This window comes from Oncorhynchus mykiss, chromosome 10 (assembly GCF_013265735.2).
Source record: "Oncorhynchus mykiss isolate Arlee chromosome 10, USDA_OmykA_1.1, whole genome shotgun sequence".
NCBI classification, from domain to species: domain Eukaryota; kingdom Metazoa; phylum Chordata; class Actinopteri; order Salmoniformes; family Salmonidae; genus Oncorhynchus; species Oncorhynchus mykiss.
This window is the reverse complement of record NC_048574.1, coordinates 75,340,603-75,365,019: the sequence shown is the minus strand read 5'-3', so window position 1 is coordinate 75,365,019 and position 24,417 is coordinate 75,340,603. Positions and strand designations below refer to the sequence as shown.

General features: G+C 45.1%; 1 protein-coding gene across 2 annotated transcripts in view; it reads right to left on the bottom strand.

Moving 5' to 3' along the window:
- Window positions 1-24,417, bottom strand: part of LOC110512116 (CD5 antigen-like) — a 75,578-nt gene that overhangs the window by 24,938 nt on the left and 26,223 nt on the right. For both annotated transcript variants that reach the window (XM_036933978.1, XM_036933979.1), the window contains exon 6: window positions 6,936-7,256. In XM_036933978.1, coding sequence (XP_036789873.1) covers window positions 6,936-7,256 — 321 coding nt within the window. The remainder of the gene's footprint in view (window positions 1-6,935; window positions 7,257-24,417) is intronic.

Genomic DNA, 24,417 nt, shown 5'->3' with positions numbered 1-24,417 from the left:
AGACTCAGACCCAGCCTGCAAGCCCACTCTCACATCAGCCAGGGCCTAACCACAAAGACTAATATAGACTCAGACCCAGCCTGCAAGCCCACTCTCACAACAGTCAGGGCCTAACCACAAAGACTAATATAGACTCAGACCCAGCCTGCAAGCCCACTCTCACATCAACCAGGGCCTAACCACAAAGACTAATATAGACTCAGACCCAGCCTGCAAGCCCACTCTCACATCAGCCAGGGCCTAACCACAAAGACTAATATAGACTCAGACCCAGCCTGCAAGCCCACTCTCACATCAGCCAGGGCCTAACCACAAAGACTAATATAGACTCAGACCCAGCCTGCAAGCCCACTCTCACATCAGCCAGGGCCTAACCACAAAGACTAATATAGACTCAGACCCAGCCTGCAAGCCCACTCTCACAACAGCCAGGGCCTAACCACAAAGACTAATATAGACTCAGACCCAGCCTGCAAGCCCACTCTCACATCAGCCAGGGCCTAACCACAAAGACTAATATAGACTCAGACCCAGCCTGCAAGCCCACTCTCACAACAGCCAGGGCCTAACCACAAAGACTAATATAGACTCAGACCCAGCCTGCAAGCCCACTCTCACAACAGCCAGGGCCTAACCACAAAGACTAATATAGACTCAGACCCAGCCTGCAAGCCCACTCTCACATCAACCAGGGCCTAACCACAAAGACTAATATAGACTCAGACCCAGCCTGCAAGCCCACTCTCACAACAGCCAGGGCCTAACCACAAAGACTAATATAGACTCAGACCCAGCCTGCAAGCCCACTCTCACATCAACCAGGGCCTAACCACAAAGACTAATATAGACTCAGACCCAGCCTGCAAGCCCACTCTCACATCAACCAGGGCCTAACCACAAAGACTAATATAGACTCAGACCCAGCCTGCAAGCCCACTCTCACATCAACCAGGGCCTAACCACAAAGACTAATATAGACTCAGACCCAGCCTGCAAGCCCACTCTCACAACAGTCAGGGCCTAACCACAAAGACTAATATAGACTCAGACCCAGCCTGCAAGCCCACTCTCACATCAGCCAGGGCCTAACCACAAAGACTAATATAGACTCAGACCCAGCCTGCAAGCCCACTCTCACATCAGCCAGGGCCTAACCACAAAGACTAATATAGACTCAGACCCAGCCTGCAAGCCCACTCTCACATCAACCAGGGCCTAACCACAAAGACTAATATAGACTCAGACCCAGCCTGCAAGCCCACTCTCACAACAGCCAGGGCCTAACCACAAAGACTAATATAGACTCAGACCCAGCCTGCAAGCCCACTCTCACAACAGCCAGGGCCTAACCACAAAGACTAATATAGACTCAGACCCAGCCTGCAAGCCCACTCTCACATCAACCAGGGCCTAACCACAAAGACTAATATAGACTCAGACCCAGCCTGCAAGCCCACTCTCACAACAGCCAGGGCCTAACCACAAAGACTAATATAGACTCAGACCCAGCCTGCAAGCCCACTCTCACATCAACCAGGGCCTAACCACAAAGACTAATATAGACTCAGACCCAGCCTGCAAGCCCACTCTCACAACAGCCAGGGCCTAACCACAAAGACTAATATAGACTCAGACCCAGCCTGCAAGCCCACTCTCACAACAGCCAGGGCCTAACCACAAAGACTAATATAGACTCAGACCCAGCCTGCAAGCCCACTCTCACATCAACCAGGGCCTAACCACAAAGACTAATATAGACTCAGACCCAGCCTGCAAGCCCACTCTCACATCAACCAGGGCCTAACCACAAAGACTAATATAGATGCTTGTACAACGTATAGTGGCAGAGTTTTAGACACATAGAAACAGTATCTATTATAAGGCCTGCAGCAAAACAGATGAATCTTCAAGTCCCTTAATCACTAATGGGGAGGGTCTTTGGGACCCACCCTCTACAATGACATCAACACTTGGTAGACTATATAACTGAAACATATTGGTTGTTCCTGTTGGGTAGCAACTTCACCAGCTTGTTGTTGTTGTTGTCATGGTTGTCCTGTTGGGTAGCAACTTCACCAGCTTGTTGTTGTTGTCATGGTTGTTCCTGTTGGGTAGCAACTTCACCAGCTTGTTGTTGTTGTCATGGTTGTTCCTGTTGGGTAGCAACTTCACCAGCTTGTTGTTGTTGTCATGGTTGTCCTGTTGGGTAGCAACTTCACCAGCTTGTTGTTGTTGTCATGGTTGTTCCTGTTGGGTAGCAACTTCACCAGCTTGTTGTTGTTGTCATGGTTGTTCCTGTTGGGTAGCAACTTCACCAGCTTGTTGTTGTTGTCATGGTTGTTCCTGTTGGGTAGCAACTTCACCAGCTTGTTGTTGTTGTCATGGTTGTTCCTGTTGGGTAGCAACTTCACCAGCTTGTTGTTGTTGTCATGGTTGTTCCTGTTGGGTAGCAACTTCACCAGCTTGTTGTTGTTGTCATGGTTGTTCCTGTTGGGTAGCAACTTCACCAGCTTGTTGTTGTTGTCATGGTTGTTCCTGTTGGGTAGCAACTTCACCAGCTTGTTGTTGTTGTCATGGTTGTTCCTGTTGGGTAGCAACTTCACCAGCTTGTTGTTGTTGTCATGGTTGTTCCTGTTGGGTAGCAACTTCACCAGCTTGTTGTTGTTGTTGTTGTCATGGTTGTTCCTGTTGGGTAGCAACTTCACCAGCTTGTTGTTGTTGTTGTCATGGTTGTCCTGTTGGGTAGCAACTTCACCAGCTTGTTGTTGTTGTCATGGTTGTTCCTGTTGGGTAGCAACTTCACCAGCTTGTTGTTGTTGTTGTCATGGTTGTCCTGTTGGGTAGCAACTTCACCAGCTTGTTGTTGTTGTCATGGTTGTCCTGTTGGGTAGCAACTTCACCAGCTTGTTGTTGTTGTTGTCATGGTTGTCCTGTTGGGTAGCAACTTCACCAGCTTGTTGTTGTTGTTGTCATGGTTGTCCTGTTGGGTAGCAACTTCACCAGCTTGTTGTTGTTGTTGTTGTCATGGTTGTCCTGTTGGGTAGCAACTTCACCAGCTTGGTGTTGTTGTCATGGTTGTCCTGTTGGGTAGCAACTTCACCAGCTTGTTGTTGTTGTCATGGTTGTTCCTGTTGGGTAGCAACTTCACCAGCTTGTTGTTGTTGTCATGGTTGTTCCTGTTGGGTAGCAACTTCACCAGCTTGTTGTTGTTGTTGTTGTCATGGTTGTTCCTGTTGGGTAGCAACTTCACCAGCTTGTTGTTGTTGTTGTTGTCATGGTTGTTCCTGTTGGGTAGCAACTTCACCAGCTTGGTGTTGTTGTCATGGTTGTTCCTGTTGGGTAGCAACTTCACCAGCTTGTTGTTGTGGTTTTTCTGAAGCATCTTGTGTGATGTTGGTCTTGAGGGGAGAGGGTGAGAGAAGATGGATTCTATTCATATGCTGTCCAGCTTCTGAAGAACGTATGGTGCTAGAATGGAGAGGAAGTCAATAAACAACAGAACGTATGGTGCTAGTATGGAGAGGTGAGGAGATCAATAAACAATATATTTAGATTCTCTTCACAACTGGACAGTTACAGTACATTTTACCTTAAAGTAAAATCCTAATTGTATATATACTTACCTATATAGACACACTTCCCATGGTTTGACAGTAAAAACCTAGCTATTATCCTACTGAACAGTACAGCTTGGGTTGGTCTACTATTATCCTACTGAACAGTACAGCTTGGGTTGGTCTACTATTATCCTACTGAACAGTACCACTTGGGTTGGTCTACTATTATCCTACTGAACAGTACCGCTTGGGTTGGTCTACTATTATCCTACTGAACAGTACAGCTTGGGTTGGTCTACTATTATCCTACTGAACAGTACCACTTGGGTTGGCCTGTAACAAGTAATTAAAGAGCAGCAGTAAAATAACAACAGCAGGACTATATACAGGTCAGTACCTGGCTCTCCAGAGAAGACAGGCTATGTGCCCACTACCCACAAAATGAGGTGGAAACTGAGATGCACTTCCTAACCTCCTGCCAAATGTATGACCAGTTAATTCATACTGTATGTTGTAGTCTGTCCAAGAGGGGAATCACACAGACTGATCTCAGTTAATTCATACTGTATGTTGTAGTCTGTCCAAGAGGGGAATCACACAGACTGATCTCAGTTAATTCATACTGTATGTTCTAGTCTGTCTAATAATTAAATCACACAAGACTGACAGCCTGTAATTTTATTAAAAACATTCAGTTGATCACATGGCAGTTTAGAGAGCAACATCAAAACAATAATCTACTTCATAATCAATAATCTATATCATAACATTTATAATCAATAACATTATCTCTATACTACTAACAACATAACACTAATCTACATCATAATCAATATCATAACATTTATAATCAATAACATCATTATCTCTATACTACTAACAACATAACACTAATCTACATCATAATCAATATCATAACATTTATAATCAATAACATCATGAGAGGTAAACAACAACAAACCCCTTTATTAAAAAATGTTTAAAAATACAAAGAATGAACAGATGATTATAATAATACCTGGACTAATAATGGAAACACTTCAAGATAAAGAATCTAAGAGACACTAAATAAGATAAAGAATCTAAGAGACACTAAATAAGATAAAGAATCTAAGAGACACTAAATAAGATAAAGAATCTAAGAGACACTAAATAAGATAAAGAATCTAAGAGACACTAAATAAGATAAATAATCTAAGAGACACTAAATAAGATAAATAATCTAAGACACTAAATAAGATAAAGAATCTAAGAGACACTAAATAAGATAAATAATCTAAGAGACACTAAATAAGATAAAGAATCTAAGAGACACTAAATAAGATAAATAATCTAAGAGACACTAAATAAGACAAAAAAATAAAGATAAGAAGCAATACTGGAACATGAAACAGACGTAATTGAGCTGCTCTCTTAAAATAATTAAAAAACGATTGTTACCAAAATCCCATGTTACCGAATTCCCATGTTACCCAAACAACATGTTCCCCCAAACCCCATGTTCCCCAAAACCCCATGTTACCCAAACCCCATGTTACCCAAAATCCAATTTTCCCACACCCCATGTTACCCCAAACGCCATGTTACCCAAACCTCATGTTATCCAAAACCCCATGTTACCAAAACCTCATGTTTTTTCAAAACCCCATGTTACCAAAACCCCATGTTACCCAAAACCCCATGTTACTCGAAACCCCATATTACCCAAAACCCCATGTTACCCAAAACCCCATGTTACCCATAACCCCATGTTACCCCAAAACCCCATGCTACCCAAACCTCATGTTTTTTCAAAACCCCATGTTACCAAAACCCCATGTTACCAAAACCCCATGTTACTCAAAACCCCATGTTACCCAAAACCCCATGTTACCCAAAACCCCATGTTACCCAAAACCCCATGTTACCCATAACCCCATGTTACCCCAAAACCCCACGTTACCAAAACCCCATGTTACCCAAACCTCATGTTATCCAAAACCCCATGTTACCCAAATTCCCATGTTACCCCCATGTTACCAAAACACCATGTTACTAAAACCCCATGTTACCCCCATGTTCCCAAAACCCCATGTTACTAAAACCCATGTTACCCCCATGTTACCAAAACACCATGTTACTAAACCCCATGTTACCAAAACCCCATGTTACCAAAACCCCATGTTACCCAAAACACCATGTTACCCAATCCCCATGTTACCCAAAACACCATGTTACCCAAAACACCATGATACCCAAACCCCATGTTACCCAGAACCCCATGTTACTAAAACCCCATGTTACCAAAACCCCATGTTACCAAAACACCATGTTACCCAAAACACCATGTTACCCAAATCCCCATGTTACCCAAAACCCCATGTTACCCAAAACACCATGTTACCCAAATTCCCATGTTACCCAAAACACCATGTTACCCAATCCCCATGTTACCCAAAACACCATGTTACCCAATCCCCATGTTACCCAAAACACCATGTTACCCAAAACACCATGATACCCAAACCCCATGTTACCCAGAACCCCATGTTACTAAAAACCCATGTTACCCCAAACCCCATGTTACCCAAAACCCCATGTTACCAAAACCCCATGTTACCCAAAACCCATGTTACCCAAAACCCATGTTACCCAAAACCCCATGTTCCCAAAACCCCTTGTTACCCAAAACCCCATGTTACCCAAACCCCATGTTTCTCTGGTGGTAAAAACCAAACTAAATGAATAATGGTGGTTGCAGTCACTCCTTTTAGATTTCTTTCAAGGTTCCAGAAAGATAAACTAATTCTGAACTAATTCTGAACTTGTTATTAAAATTAGAGTCACTTCAGGTTTGTCACCACATTTTAAACACCTGTCCACTGCTGACCATCGATTTAAAACACAAAACTGACCTAAGATCAGCATGTAGGGTCAGCTTCATTCTACTCCTACTCCGTCCCCTGGGCTGCTCTCTCCTCTCCCGGTCCAGCTTCAGCTCTGGAGCTCAGAGAGACCATCTCCATGGCATTGACATAAAGATCCATGCTGCTCACCCTGTTCACTCTCTTCTGCCTCCTGGTGGGCTAGGGAGACACAGCACCAACAGTCAGACATTTACTCACTAGTATCTCCATTCTCTCTCTCTCCCCCTCTCCCTCTCCCTCTAGTTTAAATGACTTGTAACGTCTGAGTAAATGTCTTTACCTTGTAGTACAGGTAGGAGGTGGTGATGGCTGTCAGTAGGATCAGCAGCACTACAACGTGTCTGATGATGAAGGCTGGCAGAGGAGAGGCTGCAAACAGAAACACCTTTGATGAGGGGACTGATCATCATCACATAGATCTGTGGGAAATCTGTCAATGACAAAGTTATAAGTCTGGTTCATGTTCACTTACCTGTGATGGTGAGGGAGAGGAGCTCACTCTCAGAGGAGAAGTTATGAGAGAAAACATAATTGTCATAAACACAGCTGTAGTTCCCTTGGTGGGAGTCATCTGCAGCAGGGAAGTGGAATGCAGCAGAGTGATTGACAGCTGGCTGGGTCTGGGTTCTGTTGGAGCCGGTGAACGTGAGGAGGAAGGAGCCTCCTGGGTACTGTGGCTGAGTGGAGCAGGTTATGGTGAAGTTGTAGCCCCTGAACATCTCGGGCCCCTGGTGGCCCCTGAAGACCCCTCCCATTGAGTCAGTCAGGAAGATATCAGGCTGGACCAGGAGATCTGTAACAATAAAAGAGAACAAGAAAAACCTCTTCAACTAGTTTCCTATAGATATGACAATAACATCAGCATGTAACAGTGCCAGCCACCCTCCCTCACAGGGCAACATGAGTAGTGGGCCTACAGTCACTGAGACAACACATGTTGATATCAGGCTTAAGCAGGACATCTGGAACAAGAGGAGAGAAAAAGAAAACGTAGCTCCTCAACTACTTTCCTCATTTAGATATGACAATAACATGACATGTGACAGTGGTAGTGAGTAGAGACGTTCACTGAGGTAAAACTCAAATACAAAGCATTCTGGGATATTTAAGTTGTATTTGATTCCTACTTGACTGAGTGATCTATTTAGTAAAGCAGACTGACAAGTTAAACAGTCATCATGAGAGGTGCAGAGGAAGTTGTATGAATGAAGGAAATCAGTTGAATATAATTATAATATGTTGTTATTACCTGAGCAGATCACTGTGAGTTCAGGAAGGTGATCATAACTTCTCCAACACTCCCTCAGTGAAGACTCAGGCCCATAACATGTAACTCCAAACCCTCTATTGGTGTTTCCAGGTAGTACTGAAACAGTGGAGCCACAACCCATCTGTCTACACACTACTGCAGACAAAAACATCCTGGTCCTGTCAGCAGTTCCCACAGTCCTCCACTCTCCCTGGTTGAACAGCTCCACTACACCAGCACAGCGACTGTCTCCTCCCACCAGCCTCACATCATCAGGCTCTGAGAAAAGAAAAGAGAGAGACAGTAATCTTACTATTTTCTCACTAAAACACACCTATATTGTCTCTCATATTCTTCACTCCAGGTGAAAAACAATGTTGACTGAGTGACAAACTGTTTCTTACCTGAGCAGGTGAGTCCAACAGCATTACCAGGTAGGCAGGTGTTGTGTTTTTCGTCTGAGGTGTCACAGTCCAGGAGAAGGGACTCTTTGCCTTTACACTGGAACTCTTTATCCCAGGTCTGACCCTCACCTTCTCCATAGAGCCCCCCCTGTAGAGGTGCAGGAGCCCCACAGCCAACATCCCTACAGACTACCTCTGCATCCTGCCGGTCAAAGTCAGCTTCACACACTGAGGCCCAGGACTGATTGGACTTCACCTCCACTCTCCCAGAGCAGAGACCAGCTCCATCCACAAGCCGCACAGACTCTGGAGAAAAAGAGTTGGTTGAACATTCAATCAGTTTTGTTGATGACACTGTCAAGGACTAAACACAAATATGTTGGATAAAAGATAGTAGTTTGCTATGTTTGATACTGTAAGAGGTAGAAATGGGTTCTTAGTCACTCAGGATCGGGTTGGGAATAATGCAGGCAGGAGACAGGAATAAGTTCACTTCACTTTATAGAAAATAAACAGCTGGACATCCATCAGGCAGCTTCACTACAGTACCATCTGATCTACAAGGTCTGATGCTGTATGTCAGGGTCAGGATGGGCCAAGAGTAGAAAAGGTTACTGGTTATGATGACATCACTGGTGAGAACTCAGTGATAAAAATATATTTGATCTCTCCCATATCTTCCTCTCCTCCTCCCTCATTCTCTCTTTGTGACAGTGGTAGTGAGTAGAGACGTTCACTGAGATAACACTCAAATACAAAGCATTCTGGGATATTTAAGTTGTATTTGATTCCTACTTGACTGAGTGATCTATTTAGTAAAGCAGACTGACAAGTTAAACAGTCATCATGAGAGGTGCAGAGGAAGTTGTATGAATGAAGGAAATCAGTTGAATATAATTATAATATGTTGATATTTCCTGAGCAGATCACTGTGAGTCCAGGAAGGAGATATAATACATGGACAAAAGTATGTGGAACTCAGCAGTGAGTTTTACAACAGAGGATTATTTTTAGGCTCTACGTGGTTCAGAACTCGGCGGTCCGTTCTGTGAGCTTGTGTTGTCTACCACTTCACGGCTGAGCCGTTGTTGCTCCTAGACGTGCCACGTTGAAAGTCACTGACATCTTCAGTAAGAACATTTTACTCCCTATGTTTGTCTATGGAGATTGCATGGCTGTGTGCTCGATTTTATACACCTGTCAGCTACAGGTGTGGCTGAAATAGCCGAACCCACTAACGTCCACATACTTTTGGTAATATAGTGTATCTTCTTATTACCTGAGCAGATCACTGTGAGTCCAGGACGGAGATAATACGTTCTTCTACACTCCCTCAGTGAAGACTCAGACCCAGATCAGGAAACTCCAAACCCTCTAGTGGTGTTTCCAGGTAGTGCTGAAACAGTGGAGCCACAACCCAGATGTCTGCACACTACTACAGCTATAGACATCACGTCAGAGAAAGATCCCACAGTCCTCCACTCTCCCTGGTCGTACCACTCCACTCCACCAGCACAGCGACTGCCTCCTCCCACCAGCCTCACATCATCAGGCTCTGAGAAAAGAAAAGAGAGAGACAGTAATCTTACTATTTTCTCACTAAAACACACCTATATTGTCTCTCATATTCTTCACTCCAGGTGAGAAACAATGTTGACTGAGTGACAAACTGTTTCTTACCTGAGCAGGTGAGTCCAACAGCATTACCAGGTAGGCAGGTGTTGTTCTCTCTGTCTGAGGTGTCACAGTCCAGGAGAAGGGACTCATTGCCTTTACACTGGAACTCTTTATCCCAGGTCTGACCCTCACCTTCTCCATAGAGCCCCCCCTGTAGAGCTGCAGGAGCCCCACAGCCAAGCTCCCCACAGACTACCTCTGCATCCTGCCGGTCAAAGTCAGCTTCACACACTGAGGCCCAGGACTGATTGGACTTCACCTCCACTCTCCCAGAGCAGAGACCAGCTCCATCCACAAGCCGCACAGACTCTGGAGAAAAAGAGTTGGTTGAACATTCAATCAGTTTTGTTGATGACACTGTCAAGGACTAAACACAAATATGTTGGATAAAAGATAGTAGTTTGCTATGTTTGATACTGTAAGAGGTAGAAATGGGTTCTTAGTCACTCAGGATCGGGTTGGGAATAATGCAGGCAGGAGACAGGAATAAGTTCACTTCACTTTATAGAAAATAAACAGCTGGACATCCATCAGGCAGCTTCACTTCAGTACCATCTGAACTACAATGATCTGCCCATGAACATCTCCCATAAACCAATATGACAAACACAAATATAATGTTTAAATACATCTGACATCTCTCCCTCTATTTAAATGAAATAAAAACACATAAAACATGATACATGGTAATATTGTATAATGTATAAATAAATCTCTCAATATGACCAGTCTCTTACCTGAACAGGTCACATGATGATAATATCCACCATCACAGACACCACGTCCACCTATGATGTCACACTGTCTAATAGAAGACTCATTTCCATAGCAACTGCTATATAGTGTGACTCCTCTTCTTCCATCTTCAAACAGAGGTCCTCTAGATTCATCTACAGGATTCCCACAACTCAGGTCTCTACACACAACATTAACATCTTTCATGTCCCACAACCTAGAACATAGACCTGACCACTCTCCTTCATTGAAGACTTCCACTGTCCCAGAACAGGAAGTGGTTCCATTCACCAGTCTGACTGAGAGTTCAGCTGTAAACAGCAGAGAGGAAAACACAGTGGTGAGGACAGATGATGACAGTGATTCTGTTATTCTAACAGCAGTAATGCTTTGTGGTTGACAAGTATTAGTAGTTCCATAAAACACTACTTGTTATTGGGTTTTAGAATGGTTTGTATGGACACATGAATTTCTCCATGTGGGATAATAAAGTTGACTAATATTGAACTGCTATAATCACTGTAGATTTATACTCTACCTACCTGGTGAACTGACGCTTTGAGCCTGGAGATCTGAGGAGAAAGAGAGAGAAAGAGACAGAGAGAAACAAAGGAGAAAGGGAGGAGTCAGAGGAAGAGGTTAAATGAACATCAACATGACCTTTCATGATGTGATGGGGAAGACAGGGATATCGTTGGTATGGTGCAACAACACCCATGTGTACATACACTTTATATACAAAAGTATGTGGACACCCCTTCAAATTAGTGGATACTATTTCAACCACACCTCTTCCTGCCAGATGCATAAAATCAAGCACTCCGCCATGCAATCTCCATAGACAAACATTGTCAGTAAAATGGCCTTAATGAAGAGCTCAGTGACTTTCAACATGGCAACATCATAGGATGCCACCTTTCCAAGTCAGATGGTCAAATGTCTCCCCTGATAGATTTGCCCCGGTTAGCTGTAAGTGCTGTTATTGTGAAGTGGAAACGTCTAGGAGCAACACCGGCTTTCCTCTGTTGCAACACTCACTAACGAGTTTCAAAACTGCCTCTGGAAGCAACGCCAGCACAAGAACTGTTCATTGGGAGCTTCATGAAATGGGTTTCCATGGCCGACCAGCCTCACACAAGCCTTAGATACAAATGGGAAACGCCAAGCGTCAGTTGGAGTGGTGTAAAGATCTCCGACATTGGACTCCGGAGCTTTGACCACATGTTCTCTGGAGTGATGAATCATGCTTCACCACCTGGCAGTCTGACAGACAAATCTGGGTTTGGCTAATGCCAGGAGAAAACTACCTGCCCGAATGCGTAGTGCCAACTGTAAAGTTTGGTGGAGGACAAATCATGGTTTGGGGATGTTTTTCATGGTTCTTAACGCTACAGCAAACAATTTGATAAAAATATATATTTTTAGTACTCACACATGAATCATATCCTGTTTTCAGGTCATGTGTTGTTTTAAGCCAGCAGTAAAAACACACTGACAGGACAGTTCCTCTTATGGCCACTAGGTGGTAATCTGGTGTCACAGACGCAGGACTGTAGACCAGAAAGAAGCATTGTCCCAATTATCTCTCCTTTCTCCTAATGTGTGCACTTGGTCCCTTCACTGAAATGACTGGTAAACTAAATATGGTAGAAACACATAATTGAACCGCTCTCCTTGAAGTTCTTGATGATCTGATAAATGATTTATTTAGGTGCAATCTTACTGGCAGCAATATCTTGCCTCTTTTTCTGCAAAGCAACGATGACGGCCCGTGTTTCCTTTTAGGTAACCATGGTTGACAGAGGAAGAACAATGATTCCAAGCACCACCCTCCTTTTGAAGCTTCCAGTCTGTTATTTGAACTCAATCAGCATGACAGAGTGATCTCCAGCCTTGTCCTCATCAACACACACCTGTGTTAACGAGAGAATCACTGACATGATGTCAGCTGGTCCTTTTGTGGCAGGGCTGAAATGCAGTGGAAATGTTGTTTTGGGATACATTTGCATGGCAAAGAGGGAATTGAATTAATTGGAAATCATCTGGTCACGCTTCATAACATTCTGGCGTATATGCAAATTGCCATCATACAAACTGAGGCAGCAGACTTTGTGAAAATTCATATTTGTGTCATTCTCAAAACTTTTTTTAGTTAATTACTTATATACATGATTAGCTCAATCAGGTGATATTAATTACGGATAAATTATTTTATAGAATAGCATGTCATAGCAATTATTCCGGCATAGCCAAAGACACGACAACACACACACACACACACACACACACACACACACACACACACACACACACACACACACACACACACTGTTACATTGACAATGTACTTATTCTGCTCTGTTCTTCATGTACATATCTACCTCAAATACCTTATTATTATCTATCCTGATGTCTAGTCACTTTACCCTGCCTTCATGTACATATCTACCTCAAATACCTTATTATTATCTATCCTGATGTCTAGTCACTTTACCCTGCCTTCATGTACATATCTACCTCAAATACCTTATTATTATCTATCCTGATGTCTAGTCACTTTACCCTGCCTTCATGTACATATCTACCTCAAATACCTTATTATTATCTATCCTGATGCCTAGTCACTTTACCCTGCCTTCATGTACATATCTACCTCAAATACCTTATTATTATCTATCCTGATGTCTAGTCACTTTACCCTGCCTTCATGTACATATCTACCTCAAATACCTTATTATCTATCCTGATGTCTAGTCACTTTACCCTGCCTTCATGTACATATCTACCTCAAATACCTTATTATTATCTATCCTGATGTCTAGTCACTTTACCCTGCCTTCATGTACATATCTACCTCAAATACCTTATTATCTATCCTGATGTCTAGTCACTTTACCCTGCCTTCATGTACATATCTACCTCAAATACCTTATTATCTATCCTGATGTCTAGTCACTTTACCCTGCCTTCATGTACATATCTACCTCAAATACCTTATTATTATCTATCCTGATGTCTAGTCACTTTACCCTGCCTTCATGTACATATCTACCTCAAATACCTTATTATTATCTATCCTGATGTCTAGTCACTTTACCCTGCCTCCATGTACATATCTACCTCAAATACCTTATTATTATCTATCCTGATGTCTAGTCACTTTACCCTGCCTCCATGTACATATCTACCTCAAATACCTTATTATCTATCCTGATGTCTAGTCACTTTACCCTGCCTTCATGTACATATCTACCTCAAATACCTTATTATTATCTATCCTGATATCTAGTCACTTTACCCTGCCTTCATGTACATATCTACCTCAAATACCTTATTATTATCTATCCTGATGTCGTCACTTTACCCTGCCTTCATGTACATATCTACCTCAAATACGTTATTATCTGTCCTGATGTCTAGTCCCTTTACCCTGCCTTCATGTACATATCTACCTCAAATACCTTATTATTATCTATCCTGATGCCTAGTCACTTTACCCTGCCTTCATGTACATATCTACCTCAAATACCTTATTATTATCTATCCTGATGTCTAGTCACTTTACCCTGCCTTCATGTACATATCTACCTCAAATACCTTATTATTATCTATCCTGATGTCTAGTCACTTTACCCTGCCTTCATGTACATATCTACCTCAAATACCTTATTATTATCTATCCTGATGTCTAGTCCCTTTACCCTGCCTTCATGTACATATCTACCTCAAATACCTTATTATCTATCCTGATGTCTAGTCACTTTACCCTGCCTTCATGTACGTATTGGTGCATTAGGAAAGTATTCAGACCCCTTGTCTTTTTCACATTTTGTTAAGTTACAGCTTTATTCTAAATGTAATTTTAAAAAACATCCTCATCAATCTACACACAATACCCCATAATGACATCACAATACCCCATAATGACATCACAATACCCCATAATTACATCACAATACCCCATAATGACATCACAATACCCCATAATGACACAGAAAAAACAGGTATTTAGAAATGCTTGCTAATTTATTAGAAATAAAAAACAGAAAAACACTATCGTTCAACAGTTTGGTGTCACTTAGAAATGTCCTTGTTTTTGAAAGATAAGCACATTTGTTGTCCATTAAAATAACATCAATTTGATCAGAAATACAGTGTAGAGATTGTAAATGTTCTTTCCTCTTCTCCACCTTTCCTGTTTTCCCTCTTCTCCCCCTCTCTTCTCCTCTTCTCCCCCTCCCCCTCCTCTCCCCTTTCTCCTCTCCTCCCCCTCTCCTCTTCTTCCCCTCCCCTCCCTCCCCTCTTCTCTCTCCTCTTCTCCCCCTCTCTTGTCCTATTCTCCCCCTCTCTTGTCCTATTCTGCCTATCATCTACTCTTCTGCCCCTATCTTCCCCCTCTTCTCCCCCCTCTTATCCCCCTCTGCCCTTCTCCCCTTCTCTTCTCATCTCCTCTACTCCCCCCCACTTCTCCTCTCCTCCCCTTCTCCTCTCCTCTACTCCCCCCCACTTCTCCTCTCCTCCCCTTCTCCTCTCCTCTACTCCCCCCCTCTTCTCCTCCCCTCTCCTCTCCATTTCATTCTGTACTCCAACATCTGCCTGGTATTCAAGATAACACACAACATTTCAGCACCAAATTTGTTTTCATCAACCTCAGACTTAAATATCAGTGTTCCAAGAACCTCCACCAGGGGAACTGTAGAATCCTCAAACGGTCCACCACCTTCTCCCAAACTGCCTTCTCACACAAACCAATAAAGACATGGAATGGTCTCACCTCAACATGGATCTAGTCCAATCAGACATGTCTCACCTCAACATGGATCTAGTCCAATCAGACGTGTCTCACCTCAACATGGATCTAGTCCAATCAGACGTGTCTCACCACAACATGGATCTAGTCCACTCAGACATGTCTCACCTCAACATGGATCTAGTCCAATCAGACGTGCCTCACCTCAACATGGATCTAGTCCAATCAGACGTGTCTCACCTCAACATGGATCTAGTCCAATCAGACGTGTCTCACCTCAACATGGATCTAGTCCAATCAGACGTGTCTCACCGCAACATGGATCTAGTCCAATCAGATGTGTTCACACTGATATTGCCTGCTGCTACCTGCTGCCTCTCATATCCAGTGCGATAGAGTCAATGCACAGGGCTTCTTCACAAAATTGGATCTCAGGAGCGCTTACAACCTGGTGCGTATCTGGGAGGGGGACGAGTGGAAGACGTCATTTAGTACCACCTCAGGGCACTATGAGTACCTCGTCATGCCGTACGGGTTGATGTCTTCCAGGCCTTTGTAGACGAGATTATCCGGGACCTGCACGGGCAGGGTGTAGTGGTGTATATATCGACCACATTCTGATGTACTACGCTACACGCGCCAAGTGTGTGTCCCTGGTGCACATGGTACTTGGTCGACTGTTGGAGCCTGACCTGTACGTCAAGGCTGAAAAATGTCTGTTCTTCTAACAGTCTGTCTCCTGGAGAGTGACTGCATTTCCACTTCAGGGGTGGAGATGGAGAGTGACTGCATTTCAGCTGTGCGTAATTGGCCGACTCCCACGAAGGTAAAGGAGGTGCAGCGGTTTCTATGGTTTGCCAACTACTACCGGAGGTTTATTCGGGGCTTTGGTCAGGTAGCCAACTACTACCGGAGGTTTATCCGGTGCTTTGGTCAGGTAGCCAACTACTACCGGAGGTTTATCCAGGGCTTTGGTCAGGTAGCCAACTACTACCGGAGGTTTATCCAGGGCTTTGGTCAGGTAGCCAACTTCTACCGGAGGTTTATCCGGGGCTTTGGTCAGGTAGCCAACTACTACCGGAGGTTTATCCGGGGCTTTGGTCAGGTAGCCAACTACTACCGGAGGTTTATCCGGAGCTTTGGTCAGGTAGCCAACTACTACCGGAGGTTTATCCGGGGCTTTGGTCAGGTAGCCAACTACTACCGGAGGTTTATCCGGGCTTTGGTCAGGTAGCCAACTACTACCGGAGGTTTATCCAGGGCTTTGGTCAGGTAGCGACTCCCATTACCTCACCGCTGAAGGGGGGACCGGTGCGACTGCAGTGGACGGCGGACAGGGCTTTTGGTCACCTGAGGGCTCTGTTGACCTCGGCTCCCCTGCTGGCTCATCCGGATCTGGGAAAGGAGCCGTGCTCCCTCAGCGCTCGGGTACGCCACTAAAGCTCCGCCCCTGTACTTTCTTTTCGAAGAAGCTCAGTCCGGCGGAGTGAAACTATGATGTGGGGGACCGGGAGCTGTTGGCTGTTGTCAAGGCTCTGAAGGTGTGGAGGCATTGGCTTGAGGGGGCTAAACACCCTTTTCTCATCTGGACTGACCAGCGCAATCTGGAGTACATCCGGGCAGCGTGGAGACGGAGCGGTCCATAGATCACTGATCATAGATCAGAGGAGTGGTCCATAGATCACACTCCCGAACTTCCGGCCTCTTGCCTGGTGGCACCGGTAGTGTGGGAGCTGGACGTGGACATCGAGGGGGCGTTACGTACAGAGCCCACAGTCCTTAGCCATTCCTGAATGACCGTGGTCTCACCTGTCGGTGGACTTCCTCACGGATCTTCCTCCCTCACGGTCCTGGTCGTTGTGGATCATTTCTCTAAGTCCTGCCGTCTCCTTCCTTTTCCCAGTCTCCCTACGGCCCTGACTGAGGAGGCCCTGTTTACACACGTCTTCCGGCACTATGGGGTGCCAGTGTCTGATCGAGGTCCCCAGTTCACGTCAAGGGTCTGGAGGGCGTTTATGGAACGTCTGGGGGTCTCGGTCAGCCATACCTCTGGTTTTCACCTCCGCCATCGGGTTTTCACTGGTCTGGCTCTTGACCCGAAACCTGCCCCTCTGCCTGCCCTGCCGGAAGCTGGGCCCGCGGTTCAAAGTCCTGAGGAGACTGAATGAGGTTTGCTACAGGTTACAGCTTCCCTCCGATTACCGTATTAACCCCTCGTTTAATGTGTCTCTCCTCAGGCCGGTGGTGGCTGGTCCACTCCAGGAGTCTGAGGTGCAGGTGGTTCCTCCACCCCCTCTGGACATCGAGGGGGCCCCGGCGTATGCTGTTTGAGCCATAATGGACTCGAGGCATCGGGCGAAAGGCCTTCAGTACCTCGTGGAGTGGGAGGGGTACGGTCCGGAGGAGAGATGCTGGGTGTCGGTGGAGGACGTTTTGGACCCTTCGTTGCTGCGGGAGTTCCACCGTCTCCATCCGGATCGCCCTGCGCGTCAAGGGGGGGTACTGTTACAACTTCCACAGAAGTCGGTCCCGCTCCTTGTTCGGGCAGCGACGTCACCGGCCTTCTAGCCATCGCTGATCCACTTTTCATTTTCCATTTGTTTTGTCTTTGTTTTACACGCCTGGTTCCAATTCCAAATTACATGTTCATTATTAAACCCTCTGTTTTCCCCATGGTTTTTGTGCGGGATTGTTTTATGTATGTTTGGTGTGTTACTGTGGGCTCGGTATTTACGACACGTTATTGGAATATTTGAGTAAAGTTACATGTGTTACTCATCTCTACTGTCCTGACTCCTCTGCATCAGCTACACCCAGAACATTACAGTAGGACTGTGAACAAAGTAGCTGAATCGTCAAAGACTGAGGTCACCCAAAGACAAGTAATCCAGAACTTTCTCTGGGAAAGAATTACAAATCTACCACTTTCATATAAACACCTCGATACACAGCAGAACATCTACACTGATTCCATCCAACAAACATGCTGATTTGTTTTAATGAACACTTTTAATAAGGTTGGTAACAAGATGGAACATCGTTGAGGAAATCTGTTGCAGCTCAAGTCGACTACAACATCCACAATGCAATGCTCTCTGTGTGGGCGGGCTGGCTGGCTACCTGGCTAGCTAAGTGTATCTACACACAATAATACCAAAGACAATATCAGCATGTGAGGAAGCTGTTAAATCACCTAAACAAACTGTACTATCAATTTAGGAGTCTACAATCTCACCATATTCAACCTTCAGATCGATGTGTCTCCCAGAGTGGAATCTAACATTCACAACTTCAGAAATACTGTTGAGGAGATGGGAAACGTTGCCCTTGCTACCTCAATAGGCGGTGCAGTGCATTCTGGGTGATTCTGGGACAAGGAGAGCGCTCTTTTAAGGCTTGAATGGGTCTATTGGGCTCTAGATCAAAAACACAACATTATCATGAGTTTTGTCAACAAGAAGTACAACATTCCAGATATTTTCGGAGATGTGAGATAATGAACTTGCTGTCTGTAGTATTGTATAGCTTTGGAATCGTGACAGAACGTACTTTTGATGAAAACAGGCAGTTTCTCGACATGAAGTACACTGACTTTGAGAAGGGATTTCGTGGTGATTGGTTTAGCAACCGCGTGACGCAGCATGACAACGTGAACGTGATTGGTCGACAAACCACTACCCTCTCCTCTGTCCCCTCCTCTACTCCCTTTCTCCACTACTCTCTCCTCTGTCCCCTCCCCTCCTCTCTCTCTCCACTACTCTCTCCTCTGTCTCCCTCCCCTCCTCTCTCTCTCCACTACTATCTCCTCTGTCCCATCCCCTCCTCTCTCTCTCCACTACTCTCTCCTCTGTCCCCTCCCCTCCTCTCTCTCTCCACTACTCTCTCCTCTGTCCCCTCCCCTCCTCTCTCTCTCCACTACTCTCTCTTCTGTCCCATCCCCTCCTCTCTCTCTCCACTACTCTCTCTTCTGTCCCATCCCCTCCTCTCTTTCTCCACTACTCTCTCCTCTGCCCTCCCCTCCTCTCTCTCTCCACTACTCTCTCCTCTGTCCCCTTCCCTCCTCTCTCTCTCTCTTCTACTCTCTCCTCTGGCCTCCCCTCCTCTCTCTCTCCATTACTTTCTCATCTGTCCCCTCCCCTCCTCTCTCTCTCTCTTCTACTCTCTCCTCTGGCCTCCCCTCCTCTCTCTCTCCACTACTCTCTCCTCTGTCCCCTCCCCTCCTCTCTCTCTCCACTACTCTCTCTTCTGTCCCATCCCCTCCTCTCTCTCTCCACTACTCTCTCTTCTGTCCCATCCCCTCCTCTCTTTCTCCACTACTCTCTCCTCTGTCTCCTCCCCTCCTCTCTCTCTCCACTACTCTCTCATCTGTCCCCTCCCCTCCTCTCTCTCTCTCTTCTACTCTCTCCTCTGGCCTCCCCTCCTCTCTCTCTCCATTACTTTCTCATCTTTCCCCTTCCCTCCTCTCTCTCTCCACTACTCTCTCCTCTGTTCCCTCCCCTCCTCTCTCTCTCCACTACCCCCTCCCCTCTCTCTCTCTCTCGTTCTCTCTCTCTTCCTGACATATAGCATCAGGCCTGTTGAGTTTGACTCAGGTCACATCTATGACGTGACAAACTTTTAGGCAGATAAGATCAGTTAAACCCACATAACAACAGGAAACACTGACATTAGAAAAACTCCACAGGAAACTGCTGGCAGAGCAGCAAAGTTACACATATAGTGTGTGCTATAATATCACCTCTAACTTTCTACTGCTTGAGTTCACCTCTTATAAGGGTTTACTGGACAACTTGAATAAGGTCTGGATGTCTTATATTGAAAACAGTACAACAAAAGGAGTCTGTATTGAAAAGATGCCCACTTCCTGTTTTCAATAGCTGCTGGGTTGTTCAGTCCTGCCCTGGGGGTCTGCTGTCCTGTGTGTTGTCACTCTGGCCTTGACCTAATACACCTGAAACCAATAATGAATGTTTCACTCAGACCCTAAAGCTGAGTAGGATGTGTTGGGTTGGGGCTCTGCAGGGCAGTGGACACATAGGGACAGAACAGGGAGACCCAGCTATATTGTGTGGATGTTAAACAGCTCTACAGTTCTACTAGGTCATATGAGATTAATTATATGGAGGATGTAATGTAGTGTATATTGTGTGGATGTTAAACAGCTCTACAGTTCTACTAGGTAATATGAGATGAATTATATGGAGGATGTAATGTAGTGTATATTGTGTGGATGTTAAACAGCTCTACAGTTCTACTAGGTCATATGAGATTAATTCTATGGAGGATGTAATGTAGTGTATATTGTGTGGATGTTAAACAGCTCTACAGTTCTACTAGGTCATATGAGATGAATTATATGGAGGATGTAATGTAGTGTATATTGTCTGGATGTTAAAGAGCTCTACAGTTCTACTAGGTCATATGAGATTAATTATATGGAGGATGTAATGTAGTGTATATTGTGTGGATGTTAAAGAGCTCTACAGTACTACTAGGTCATATGAGATGAATTGTGCTGTTTCTGTGTTAATGTATGTGCAGGTGTTTCCAAACCTTTCCCTTGGGATGAAAACTAAATCAAAAGGTAGGAATGAAATTGTGTTGGAGAGAGTTGAGTTATGTACTAGACTGGTGGGGACTGGAGAGAGAGTTGAGTTATGTACTAGACTGGTGGGGGTCAGGGAGAGAGTTGAGTTATTTACTAGACTGGTGGGGGTCAAGGAGAGAGTTGAGTTATGTACTAGACTGGTGGGGGTCAGGGAGAGAGTTGAGTTATGTACTAGACTGGTGGGTGTCAGGGAGAGAGTTGAGTTATGTACTAGACTGGTGGGGGTCAGGGAGAGAGTTGAGTTATGTACTAGACTGGTGGGGGTCAGGGAGAGAGTTGAGTTATGTACTATCTGCATAAACATTCTTAGAAAAAGACCCAAATAATGTTGGACAGAATAATTAATTAATATCCATCACTAATTAATATCCATCACTAATTAATACCCATCACTAATTAATATCCATCACTAATTAATATCCTTCACTAATTAATATCCATCACTAATTAATACCCATCACTAATTAATATCCATCACTAATTAATATCCATCACTAATTAATATCCCTCACTAATTAATATCCATCACTAATTAATATCCAGAAACAAGTCTTCAATGTCTATAACCACATAAAACCAAGAGAGCAGCACTGAAATACCAAGAGATGAACATAGAGAAAAGTCCCTTCATCCAGCTGGTCCTGAAGCTTAGTTCACAAACCACTACTAACCCAACAAAGCCTCAGGACAGAACTCAGACAGTCTGGCCCAAACAAATTATAACCAAACGTAGATAAACGATGGCAAACTATCTGACCACCGTGACTGAGAAAAAACGGAGAAAAAAATGGACAATTGACAGACTCAGTGAGCATCGCCTTGCTATTGAGAGAGGTAGGCAGAGAGAAGACAGGCTATGTGCCCACTGCCCACAAAATGAGTTGGATACTGAGCTGTTCTTCCTAACCTCCTGACAAATGTACAACGATATAAGAGACACATATTTCCCTCAGATTACAAAGACCCCAAAATAATTTGAAAACAAATATAATATTGACAAGCTCCCGTTTCTGTTGGGTAAAATACCACAGTGTGTAATCATGTAATTTGTACTTCTATGTTTTGTACACACATCTCACACTCTCCTACACACACCAGCTGGCTGAGAGGGCCCTAGTGGAGCCGGCTGGCTGAGAGGGCCTTAGTGGAGCCGGCTGGCTGAGAGGGCCCTAGTGGAGCAGGCTGGCTGAGAGGGCCTTAGTGGAGCCGGCTGGCTGAGAGGGCCTTAGTGGAGCCGGCTGGCTGAGAGGTCCCTAGTGGAGCCGGCTGGCTGAGAGGTCCCTAGTGGAGCCGGCTGACTGAGAGGGCCTTAGTGGAGCCAGCTGACTGAGAGGGCCTTAGTGGAGCCGGCTGACTGAGAGGGCCTTAGTGGAGCCGGCTGGCTGAGAGGGCCCTAGTGGAGCCGGCTGACTGAGAGGGCCCTAGTGGAGCCGGCTGGCTGAGAGGGCCCTAGTGGAGCCGGCTGGCTGAGAGGGCCTTAGTGGAGCCGGCTGACTGAGAGGGCCTTAGTGGAGCCGGCTGACTGAGAGGGCCTTAGTGGAGCCGGCTGGCTGAGAGGGCCCTAGTGTAGCCGGCTGACTGAGAGGGCCCTAGTGGAGCCGGCTGGCTGAGAGAGCCCTAGTGGAGCCGGCTGACTGAGAGGGCCCTAGTGGAGCCAGCTGACTGAGAGGGCCCTAGTGGAGCCGGCTGACTGAGACAATTTCTCTCTCCTCCACAAATGTCCCCTCCCCTCCTCTCTCCCCTCCCCTTCTCTATCATTCTCTCTCCTCCAAAAATCTCTCTCCCATCCACTTCTCCACCCTCCCTTCTCTCTCCACTCCCCTACCTAGACACATGACACCATCTCCCCAGACGCATGACACCATCACAACTTAACTGACATTAGTGCCTGTCCCCAGATGGACAGTTAGACTACAGTAAAGTACATTTACAGGTGATCACATCATTGTCCTGCTTTGAGACACATTTTTACTGTCTGCTTCCAGTTGTATGTTATTTTACTAACCCTGCAAATTATAATATTTCTTACAATATCAAAACATATCTCAGTAACTGTCACAAGTGTATATCAGTATAAGAGCATCTTACCTGTGCTCCACAACAGGGTCATCAGTACCACTGCAGGTATCATATCTGTCTCTAACTGGGGCTCCACTGAGCGAAACAAGTCTACTGTCATGAAGAGAGGACTGAAGAGTGAGAAATACTGCTAGACTATATGACTTCTATCTCATTACTTCCCTACTTCTATGACGTGACAAACTAAGCGGATAAGATCAGTTAAACACACCTACCTACAGGAAACACTGACATTAGAAAAACTCCACAGGAAACTGCTGGCAGAGCAGCAAAGTTACGCATAGTGTGTGCTATAATATCACCTCTAACTTTCTACTGCTTGAGTTCACCTCTTATAGAATATTGGCTTAATGTTCCAGCACCTAAATATAAACAGTACCAGCACCCAAAATGAGTACTGATGAGGTCTCATGTTAGAGCAGGAGAAGGGGGGATGTGGTGTAGAAGCTAGAGGTCTGTTACCCAAGTCAACTCAACAGGCCTGATGCTATATGTCAGGGGCAGGCTGGGCTGGGCCAAGAAAGGAAAATTATACTGGTTATGATGACATCACTGGTGAGAAGTCAGTAATGAAAATATATTCAGCTAATTTAAATGTCAGTCTATCTCTCCCTCCTCCCCTGTCTCCTTCTACCAACTCAGTCTGTCATTAAGTCCTATCTCTCTCTCTCTCATCTCTCTCTCCCTCCTCCCCTGTCTCCTTCTACCAACTCAGTCTTATCTCTCTCTCTCATCTCTCTCATCTCTCTCTCCTCCCCTGTCTCCTTCTACCAACTCAGTCTGTCATTAAGTCCTCTCTCTCTCTCTCATCTCTCTCTCCCTCCTCCCCTGTCTCCTTCTACCAACCCAGTCTGTCAATAAGTCCTATCTCTCTCTCTCATCTCTCTCTCCCTCCTCCCCTGTCTCCTTCTACCAACTCAGTCTGTCAATAAGTCCTATATCTCTCTCTCATCTCTCTCTCCCTCCTCCCCTGTCTCCTTCTACCAACTCAGTCTGTCATTAAGTCCTATCTCTCTCTCTCTCTCTCTCTCTCATCTCTCTCTCCTCCCCTGTCTCCTTCTACCAACCCAGTCTGTCAGTAAGAACTAAACTCAGCAAAAAAAGAAACGTCCTCTCACTGTCAACTGCCTTTATTTTCAGCAAACTTAACATGCGTAAACATTTGTATGAACATAACAAGATTCAACAACTGAGACATAAACTGAACAAGTTCCACAGACATGTGACTAACAGAAATATATAATGTGTCCCTGAACAAAGGGGGGAGGGGGTCAAAATCAAAAGTAACAGGCAGTATCAGGTGTGGCCACCAGCTGCATTAAGTACTGCAGTGCATTTCCTCATGGACTGCACCAGATTTAACAGTTATTGCTGTGGGATGTTACCCCACTCTTCCATCAAGGCACCTGCAAGTTCCCGGACATTTCTGGGGGGAATGGCCCTAGAATGCTA